This window comes from Ascaphus truei, chromosome 4, assembly GCF_040206685.1.
Source record: "Ascaphus truei isolate aAscTru1 chromosome 4, aAscTru1.hap1, whole genome shotgun sequence".
NCBI classification, from domain to species: domain Eukaryota; kingdom Metazoa; phylum Chordata; class Amphibia; order Anura; family Ascaphidae; genus Ascaphus; species Ascaphus truei.
The window spans coordinates 296,129,886-296,141,044 of NC_134486.1; the positions used below are offsets into that span (position 1 = coordinate 296,129,886).

Consider the following 11,159-nt stretch of genomic DNA (forward strand, 5'->3'; position numbering starts at 1 on the left):
ATCCACATTACACCCCTAGGGCGCATGCGCGCCAATGCGCGCAACAGGAATTAACACGAACCCAGCTGCCCTCACGCAAGTAGCATCCCCTACGCAGTGCAGGAGAGCGACATGTAAGGGTTAGTCAGTGGACTATACGGGCCTCCGTATTTAGTCAGGAGTAGCCCGATGTGAGTTTCCAAGATGGCGGTGCGTTTCAGCGCATAGATGCGGTTCCTAGGGCGCATGCGCGCCAATGCATGCTATAGGAATATACATGAACCCAGCTGCCCTCTTACATGTAGCATCCCCTACGTAGTGCAGGAGATTGCCAGTCTTGCGCATGCGCGCGACATGTAAGGGTTAGTCAGTGGACTATGCGGGCCTCCGTAGTTAGTCAGGAGTAGCCCCATGCGAGTATCCAAGATGGCGGTGCGTTCCAGCGCATAGATGCGGCTCACAGGGCACACAGCTGCACGGCTTTTTCGTGGGCAATTTTGTCAACACACGGGTGAGTTTGTTTAAGTCTTGATTCATGTGGGTATATAAGGGGGTTCATTAGCATTCACATATTGCACGTCCCTGAAGAAGGTCGAAACGTTGGATGTGGTGCCATGTTAATCTGAATACAGTTCTTCTGGATTTCTTTGGCTGTGTGCTGTCTCGTTTTTTCCGGACTTCTATCTGGTAAAATTCATCTGTGTATATATATATATATATATATATATATATATATATATATATATACAGCTCAACTCCGTTATGGCGCGATCCGCTACAACGCGGATCCTCTTATAACGCGGTATGAGCGTGCAACCCGTTTTAAAAAGCTAAGCTGCATTTTTTTTCCCCAAAGCTTTATTGCTATCTTAGACAGACACGGAGACAGACAGACACGCATGCACACACGCACACACAGCACACACAGCACACACAGCACACACAGCACACACAGCACACACAGCACACACAGCACACACATCAGTCAACCCCCTGTTGCTTTGCAAAAGTAAAGTGACACGCTTCTTCCTGGTCAGGTGTGTCTCAGCTGGGAGGTGAGCAGTGTGAGTGTCAGTGTGAGCATTGAGCAGCAGGAGAAGGAGCTGTGCTGGCTGCAGCTATAGAAGTGTGATGGAGAGCAGAGCAAAGCAGGGGGCTTCTGGAATAACCCAGCTTTGGTGCCCTGGGAAATGCACCCAGCTCATGCTGCTGCTGCTGCTGCTGCTGCTGCCTCCATCCTTTATCACTCTGCTTGGATTACTGCATAGTGGCATTTTTATTTTTTTACCCCAAAACACACTTTTATTATTATTTCACTTTTCTGTCCTTGCAAACATGTTAAGTGAGCTCATGTTGGGCGTTTTTATGGGGATTTTATGGTGATTTTACTGGGCAAGGAAACTTCTTTGCAATACTCCAGTGACATGTGCAATTGGAAAGGAAGGTGAGGAGCATGGATGTAACTTTCTGGCTCTGCATGGGTTACGGGAGCTCTCTAACCCACTAGATCCTGAGTCAGGCCATATACTATGCCCCTGGTTGCTGCATGGATAGGTTTCATTTACAATGCGGCTATTGATCTCTCAAATGGGCATTTTGGGGCTTTTGCATGAACATGTCATTTTTTGGCTACAGATCCATAGTAAAGTGCTCCCCAAACACAGCTGTAGTTCAGCAGCAACACATTTACAAAATGTGCCCTAATGTCAGTGTTGTGTATAATCTTTGTGCTTGGCATCTTGTAAAATAATTGGAAGTGTTCTGTGTCATTTTTTACATAGTCACTTTTTTTTTTCAAATTGCTCCACCCCAATAATAAACACATTACTTGGGTTCACGTATGCCATCTGTGTCATGACCAACTTGGGAAGTGGATGCAGCAATAGAGTCATGCTGTGAAACACACCCCCCCCCCTCTAAACTCATAAGTTGCTGTTTTTCCTATTAAACACCCAGCTTTATTGGTGACAGGCAGAAACGGGACACACACACACACTCCTCCCTCCTCGCTCTCTGGAAGCTGACGAAGCAGGGAGAGGAGAGAGGTGCAGATGCCAAGTATGTTGCGATGGCCATTTCCCCCCCCCCCACCCCGCGATCCCGGTAATAACACGGTCTCATTCTGTGGCCACCAAGCACCGCGTTATAACGGGGTTTAGCTATATACATATTCTATCCTGGGTACCCTTTGTTTTTCATTACTTTTTTTCTCCTTTCTTTTTTCTCTCCCCCCCCTCCCACCTCCACATCCCCCCTTTAACATTCCCTTCCCCTTTCGTCCCTCCTTCCTGTTCTCTTTATTTTTTTTTATTTTACATACAAACACTTATATAACACCCCTCCCCCACCCTCTCTTCCCTATGGGTCTATTATTCTTTTATATACATTTTTAATCACGTGCTAGAATCATGTGTATTTTATTTATTTTTTCTATCTGTTTTATTATTGTATATTTTGCATTATACATTTTATATATGCTCTTGATATTATTTAGCTTCCATGCCAGACTTTACAGCATTATCACAATTTTGGAAACATATAAGATCCCAGTCTTTAGAAACAGGAGCATGTATTCTCACTATCTGCCTCTTGCATTACTACTAGAGCGATCACTGCTCATGCAGGGTAACTATGGCCATGATTGATTTATAAAATTACCAGTTTGAGAATACCAATTAAACTAAATTGATTTCTGCTGTAATAGACTATATATTAATCCAGGTATGGATGCAATTAACTTGAGCCTGATGAAGCACAGTGTGTGAAACTCGTTGTGGTAGAGCATTCACATTGTCCTGTGTTAACTGCTGCTTGCGCCGAGGAGGACCTTGTAAAGGTAATTACGGAGACGCGTTAGACTGCAACATACGGGGTATGAACTACGCAAACCCGGAAACAGCAGATCTACGCCGAGGCACCAGCTGATCCCAGTGCGCGGGATCCAAAAGCCTCGAGCACAACATTTTCTCCCAGCTCCCGGTTTTGCAATAAGGCAGCACAGACAATTATCCAAGTAACCCACTGAACTACAGACTTTATACATGTAAGTTGCCACTTGCTTTATTTCTGTATGATCAATACATTTTTATCTTCACCATTGGTGCGCCCTGTGTCCCTTTCTTGTATGGTCGTTCTGCCTGCGGAGTCTGTCCCCGGTGGATCTTTGTGGAGGAGGGAAACGCTTCCACACACAGGAGCTGCAAGGTGGTGGAGTTGATCCATTTCAGGACATTTAGGAAGCATGAGCGCGGACCAAAACTTTGATGCACAATAAATATAAACTTTTGCTTTGCAATTTATATGTATTTAAAATTGATTGTCCCAAAAGCCTGATTATTCTATCATATTTAGATGAATGCTAGGTGATTATATAGCATGGCCTTGTATGCACTGCTGTAAACATTTCTGCCCGATAAGAGTTTACAAGTAGAAAGCTAAAGTCTGATTTGTCTTGTGGGGGAGTACTGTAGTTATTCTAGTCCAGGCTTTTTGTCTGCATTACTACAGACAAAATACTCAATGTTAACTGAATTCCTGACTAATAATTCGTATTTCGTTGCCTGGATGTTAGCCGAATCAGAAACCTACCCCACCCTTTTTCTTTACATACCTTGGCTTCCATATACTGTATTATGGTGTGCAAAAAAAGAACATTGTTATCTAATTCAATACAAACAGTTATCAAACTTCTTATACTTTCTTTCCTAAATATACAATAACAATTTTATTTTGAGGCAATGAAATATAACATAACTTGACCATGATCACAAGGAGCATACACTGGAATTTACCACTGACTGTACCTCTCCATGTCCTAGATGGGTAGAACATAACATGAATCCAGGGAAATAAACGTACTGGTTTAGTTTACCCAATACATAACAGAAATGTTACACTAACCCATTTACGTGGGTAGTTGGATTATATTTTTATGAATACTGCTTCATTAAGAGGATTTTATTACTTACAGTACTAGCAATCAGTCACACGCACCAGGAAGGAACTCGGGGTCGGGAGAAATCAAACACTGAAAAGTAATTTAAAACGCATCTACTGTAGAAGTCGGATTTTTGAAAAGGCATCCAACACCGCCAGGGTTTAACCTCGAAAGCATATCACTGCTATGTATCTAATTTCTTTATCAGAGCAAATGCACTTTGAAATTGGCTTATGGATACATTTTGACCTCAACCAGCAAAAATGAGAATGTACAAGAAGAACAAAACACATAAGTATTAAAGATGAACACATGAGTGTATCTGCATATCTTCCACAGGTCCCCATAACCTGTTTCACCCCCTGTGTCACCAGGTTGCAAACCTAATAAGTGACACACTCAATGTGCTCATTTGAATATCACTGTAAATAATTATTGTCTCCGGTTTAAACACTGTATGATACAGTATGTGAGGGAGTGGAGCCAGTTCTGTGGACCTCTTGAAGACACGTGTTTGAAACTATACATACATACATTATATAATAATAATTATTTATGCTTCTAATACTACAGGTTCCCATTTCAAATTGCTCACAACAATGCACCCCAGGACATTACAAAAAGCATTCTTTCATCAGCTGTTGCTATGAATGTATTCCGTGTACAGAAGGATACTATTCTCCTGCAGCTGGTAAGTACACTATGGGCTAGATTTACTAATGGTTGATAAATGAAAAAAATTGGCATTATCAGTATCTATTTATCAACCTTTTTTCAACGTCAGCTGTAAAGCAGTGGGAAAAATCTTTTTACTGCAGTGATTTGTCGGCAATATTTATCACGCAATGGATGCAAATAAATTAGTAATTATTGTCAAATTACTTATACACATGCTATTCACTAAAGACTACTATACAAAAATGTTGCCAAATGTTATCCCCTACCCCAGGCTGGCATTAGGACATTCCTGCTTATGTGTATAATGGCCACTGTCACAGGAGACCAGCACTTTTAACACCTTTATACCTTTCTGGGATCATTCACTAGGCAAAACTGGGTAGTGGAATAAAATGTAGTTTATTCGGGTAAACCCGCGTACACACAATGAAATACAAAGAATACAGGTAAAATACACACTTACTGAGGGTCTGGGGGTGAAAAGTAGCCTCAAATAGGTGTAGGGCGCCTGCTTCGGATGGCTTACCCTGACAGGGATTTAGTCCCGAGATTCCTGGTACTCTTTTCGGGTAGAATTCCTGACCACGACGTTCTATTCTCAGAACTTGGTCCTCGCATCTGACTTAGTCTCTGCTGGGCAGGCTTTCCTAGCTCCAAAAATGAAGCCGGTTGCTCTGCTATTCGCAACAGAGCAACTTTGAAAAGCCCGCCCTTGCTTCACTGACTCAAGCCATTAGATCTGGTTCTCTGCCTCGGCCGTCCCCTTACATACGCTCCACTAAGCTATCTCCAGCATGGAAGACAGAACGACGACCAATCAAAGTGTGGCAATTTCTCCCACCGGCCAATCAAATGGGGACTCGATCTGCCGCTGATGTCAGAGGAGGAGGCGTGCCAAGCCAGCTCGAAAAATCCGGGTGAGCTGGAAATATGAATCAGCCAATGGGAAATGCGCCTACCAGCAGCATCTTCCCCTAGCCAACACATTGCCACCTGCTCGGCAAACTCCACCAAGTCTGGCAGTTCAAAAGGTGTCCCCACGGGGTGCGCTTTGTTTTCCAGACCTGGCATCGCCTTCCCGCTCACCAAATGGTTTTCTCACCTCTGGACCTCCTGCCTCCTTTGAACTCCGATGTCTATGCAGACATCCCGGCACCTATGTAGATGCCCGGGCTTACTGTATAGACATTTATACACACTGTATAAACATTAAAACACATGTTTTAATAAAGTATAACTTTTGGGGAACCTTATATCTGTGAGGGAAATGGGTCTGGGACACTTGGGCTCGAAAACCAGGATTCTGGGGGACCCCATGTAGCCCCGGTGTAATTCAGCTCGTGTACCCGCAAATCATGCCTGCACGTCGGGGAGAATTACGGGACTACTGATAACTTTGTACCCCTAACTACTGCAAACAAGATAAACACATTTCGACCCAAATATCCCACCTAAAACTCCAACTTCCAAAGTTTCATGTTTATTGGGGAAGGGGAACATGTAAAACCCCAAAAAGGTCAGGTTTATGTGATATATTACTTTGTCGCTGGCTTATGGTGCTATTTAGCTGCCAGGGACCCATGGTTTTCAGGGGTAACCATTCGGGCTTCACCTTTATTATGAAGACTGGCTAGCCTCTACCGTCACAGCCACAATATGCATAGACAAGATAAGACTTGCCAATCTAGAATAGGTGATAATATACTGAATTCTTAGTGTGGAACATGCGCTCCAATGCCGGGTCCGTTATACGTACAAAATTATGCTTGTCAATAATTGATCCACAAACACCATAGGGGGTAAAAGGTTTGAAGCAAGAATTCTGTGGTACGGTATCCTAAATGCGGACCTATACTCCCTGAAGGAGCTGAACAAAGGAGTGAACTCCCTGCTCAGAACCTCATTGGGATGGGCCCTGGAACACTATTAAACCACAAAGCATATCATCTGGAATAGAATAAAGTCTCTTACTCACATCTCTGGAGCATCCCCATCCAATACTGGTGTGTGGAGCGTGCTGCAACTTGTTTGAAAGTCCAAATCCGCACCCATAGAGGCTGTGTGCCTTTACCCCTATGGATGCGGATTTAGAATAGGTGATAAGACTACATGAATTAAACTTTTAACAACTTTGACATATATTAACTCATTAGTACTCCAAGTGTTCAGCTTATCATAGTTAGCCCATGGCCAGCTGGCCACTAAGTGCTACAAAGGGGATAACATATTACTAACACCAGACTAACTATTCCCCTTGCATACCAAAGAGCTTTGCTTTGAAATTTCATATGAGCCCTATTAGCAAATAAGGGACTAACCTCCACCTCCCTGTCCCTGGGGGCCTAACCATCTACTCTGTGGTACCTACCCCCATCACCTATCCCCACAACCATCTCCACACACCAAAACACCTAACACCCCACCCCACCTGTTCTAGGACTAACATACAGCCCTATTAACAAGTGATACTAGCCAACTGTATTGGGGTGGTTCATGGGAATAAGTGCTCTTGTAAATAGGCCCACCAGGTGGAAGGATAATGGGGGTTAGCCCCTGTTTTCTATAGGGGTTAGTAATGCATTGCAAATCAATGTCTTACTAGCCTCTTTAGTATGCAACAAGGTTTGCTAGTCAACTATTTATGTATACAGGTGGTCTGATTTCCAAAATCCACATACAGTATGCCACAGATTGGCCAGTTTTGTTAGTGGAAGGGTGCGCACACTTCTCCCCGTGCACACCTCTGCCTGCTCTCCTCTATGGCTCGTGTCCCCCTTGGGGGCGCGCACCCCAGTTTGCGCACCCCTGCTTTAGTATGCAAAACAGAGGTTTTTTACCATTAGTATAACTCCAACTGAAGGTTGCAAAAATCCAAGCAGATACCAGGGAATCCGTCATTAGATCAAATCCGATCTTCTTTGAATCCAAGTCCAAATTCTTCAAAATCCAAAGTCTGATTTCAATGCCTGAAATGCAGCTTTTGCGAATTGCTGCCCCTAGAAAAGCAGTGGAAAAGCAGTGGTTGTGGTTTCTAGTCCTGCTGGGTCTGTTACAAGTACATCATTCCAGTCACTAGGTGCCTTAGTCTTATCAACTCAATATAATTCTTATGGAAATCCTTTTAGGAAGTGTGGGATGTGACTCTTTTAAATTTACTTTGCATAGTGATTAGCATATCTCCCAGGGTACCTCGCAGGGTATATACAACTGAAAACACCAATACATTGAACTCCTCCTCTTCAAGACAGAATCCGACCGGATTGTATCCAATGACGGATAGTGAGGTGTCCGGTCTGAAATTTTAGTACCCAATCCAAAGACTGATTTTGGTGTGCGGATCAGGTTTAAATAAAACCAGACACATAAAGCTTTTAATCTAATTCTGACAGGTCCACCCATCTATCCATCTATCTCTCTATCTATCTCTCTATCTATCTCTCTATCTCTCTATCTATCTCTCTATCCATCTCTCTATCTATCTCTCTATCTATCTCTCTAAATACAGTGATCTGGTATAGTTTTTTTTTACTGTGGAACTTTTTAAGTTCTTCTACTTTATGACTCACCTGGTAGTACATGTTCTGATGAGGTCCAATAAGAACTTTTATTTATTCAGATAGAACCTTTTTGAAATGAATCGAATATAACACGTATTAATCAAACATAGATTTTTGTACCCAACTACTTTAAAGAAGTAGTGCCTCCTACTTGTTTATTTTTACCTCCCATTTAAAAAAAAAAAAAACATATCAGTGAAGTAAAATCTTCCTATGGGGAAACAAAATGGCTGCCAAATCTCGGACCAATAGGAAGCTGTAACATTATTGGTTGTGGTTTCCTATTGGATTGCCATTTAAAGCCCCTCTAAAAACCAGGAAGTAATACCGATAACTGCACCGATAAATATCTCAGGACCCGCGGCCCCGAGCTGAAAATAGTGCGGTTCAGCTCTGGATAATCCACAGTTCTAATCATGTAACCGTATGGAGGTTACGTAGGGTGAGTTGCTCCTTTAACAACCTTTGTTGTCATATTACGCATTGATAATCTTGATAAAATAAGGAACAATCCCATTAATAAGAAACATTGATCTTTTTAACTACGGTAATTGAAGTTTTATGAACTTCAGGAGGTAGAATATTATGATTTATTTTTAAATAGCCCAACTGTAAGGTGCAGGGTAAGTATTCACTGTGAAATGAGGACCACACAAAGTACGAATGGGGAGGGTTCAGGAGGAAATAATCTAAGCCTCATTTTTAATTCCCTTGGTTTGGACCCCTCTCAACCGCAGATCGGCCCATTGTAACCGCCCATTGTAACCCAAGACTGAGGTGAAAAGGAGGCAAAACCTTGTTTCTCCTTAGGGGAAATAACATCAGTTGATCCCATACGTTTATTAAAATCCCAAACAAGGTGCATTATAGCAGTTATACAGAACAAGTTAGTGATATGCGCTCCAACATTTATATCCAGTCTTGATTCAGTAGTAGTATAAGTCCTTTATAAAGATGCAAAGGAAAGGTAACTGGGGCTAGTGAGGTATATAAGCAATGACCATAACACTTCAGTGACTATATAATCAAAAATAGGATATCTCTGTCCCTAAAGGTTAAAGGCTGAGATTTAAAAAAATCAGACCTAAAACCTCATTGGGAGAGTCCTAAATGAACATAAAGTAATGGTGTACTCACATATAATTACCCCAGTCCTGTGTATCTTGGTAGGCGTGCAACCAGGAGAATAATGCTGAAGTCCAAAGGAAAAACACTCCAACGCACAGCCAGAAATAGAGTGGGTCCCAAATTAAAAATGTTAGTCCAAAATCATCTTTATTGGTCCATATTAAAAAAAATGGAGGTAAGTACCCAGAGTACTTACCTCCGTTTGTTTTAATATGTACTAATAAAGATGATTCTTTACTAACATTTTTCGTTTGGAACCCACTCTATTTCTGGCTGTGCGTTGGAGTGTTTTTCCTTTGGACTTCAGCATTATAGCAGTTACAATTTCAGTACATTATAGAACATAAGGATCAAAATATTACAGTGGTCTAACAACCATATCTCCTTTTTTGTTATAGATATGAACGAATGTCTAAAGTGTCCTATCACTCAGTGGTCGGCTAATGGAAGCGCTCGATGTGAAAATAGGACAATTGAATATTTCCGCTGGAATGACCCATTTGCTATAGTGCTGACAAGTTTTGCTGCATTTGGTTTTCTGCTAGTGTTAATAATAGCAATTGTGTTTATAAAGCATGCGGATACACCAGCAGTTAAAGCAGCAGGGGGCAATTATACTTACCTATTGTGTGTATCTCTGTTATTCAGCTTGGTGAGCATTGGGTTTTTCATTGGTCAACCAAGTGATATTTTCTGTCAGATCAGACAACCCTTGTATGGTATCAGCTTTACCCTTTGTGTTTCTTGTATCTTAATCAAATCTGTTCGAATTCTCTTAGCATTTGAGTCAGGAAAAAGAGGCAGACAGATAGTTACAATAACTTACCAGCCAGCAGTTGTTATCAGTGTGTTAACTGGTTTCCAGTTGTGTGTTTCTATATTATGGCTATTTTTTAAAGGACCTTACGTTACAGAAATCTACACAATACCTCACCTCCTAAGTCTACAGTGTGATGAAGGATCTTATGTGGGATTTGGTATTATGTTGGGGTTCATTTGCTTTCTTGCATTTGCTTGTTTTATTCTAGCATTTAAAGGTCGGAAATTACCAGAGAAATACAATGAGGCCAGATGTATCACATTCAGCATGCTGATCTATATGTTCATATGGATTGCCTTTATCCCCATCTATATAAATACCAGTGGGATGTATCTTTCTGCAGTACAGGTTATTGCCATATTGGCTTCAAACTATGGGGTGATATCTTGTCACCTTTTCCCAGCCTGCTACATCATATTGTTCAAAAGAAAAAGCAACAACAGAGCAAGGTACCTGCAATGTATTCATGCATTCTGCAAGGCTCAGAGATCAGTACTCTCTCTTTCACAAAATAATTCGGACTTTCACGTTCCACCTACTGATTTTACTGCAGGCACTGCTGGGCTGAAGAATTCTACACGGCCAGTGCAAAACACTTTAAGTGCCACTCTTTCAGTAAGAAGAAGACGATTTAAGAGTTGTTAGTACTTTAACATTTGAAATATTATTGCTTTTGAATCAACTATCAAAATCTACAAGTCTAAAACCGAACATATCTCTAAGTGATTAATCATGTGACCTACCGTCAAAAACGTGAACTACAGAAGCTGCAAGATAGCACTGTGCAGCCACGGTTTAGCCACAGTCACAGGACAGCAGCAAAGGTTTCATTCATTTTTGGGGCATTTTGCTTTACTTCCCGCTGTCACAGAAACAGAAACTCTGTTATACATCTGTATATTTGGTCTTTCATTATGCTTGTAAACTCATAATAAAAAGTCTACAATTATTACATGCTTGAACGACTCAGTTGGTAAGAAATGTGTTGTACATCAACATTCAATCTATTGGGCAATTACCAAAAAGTTAGTAATTTACAACTTTCTGTAAACTTTCTTTA

General features: G+C 41.6%; 1 protein-coding gene across 1 annotated transcript in view; it reads left to right on the forward strand.

The window, feature by feature from the left end:
• LOC142492391 (G-protein coupled receptor family C group 6 member A-like) overlaps nt 1-10,914 on the forward strand; it is a 49,188-nt gene extending 38,274 nt beyond the window's left edge. The window contains exons 8-9 of the mRNA XM_075595035.1: nt 4,490-4,607; nt 9,678-10,914. Of these exons, the coding sequence (XP_075451150.1) occupies nt 4,490-4,607; nt 9,678-10,744 (1,185 nt within the window). The 3' untranslated portion in view covers nt 10,745-10,914. The remainder of the gene's footprint in view (nt 1-4,489; nt 4,608-9,677) is intronic.
• Nucleotides 10,915-11,159: the final 245 nt, after the last annotated feature.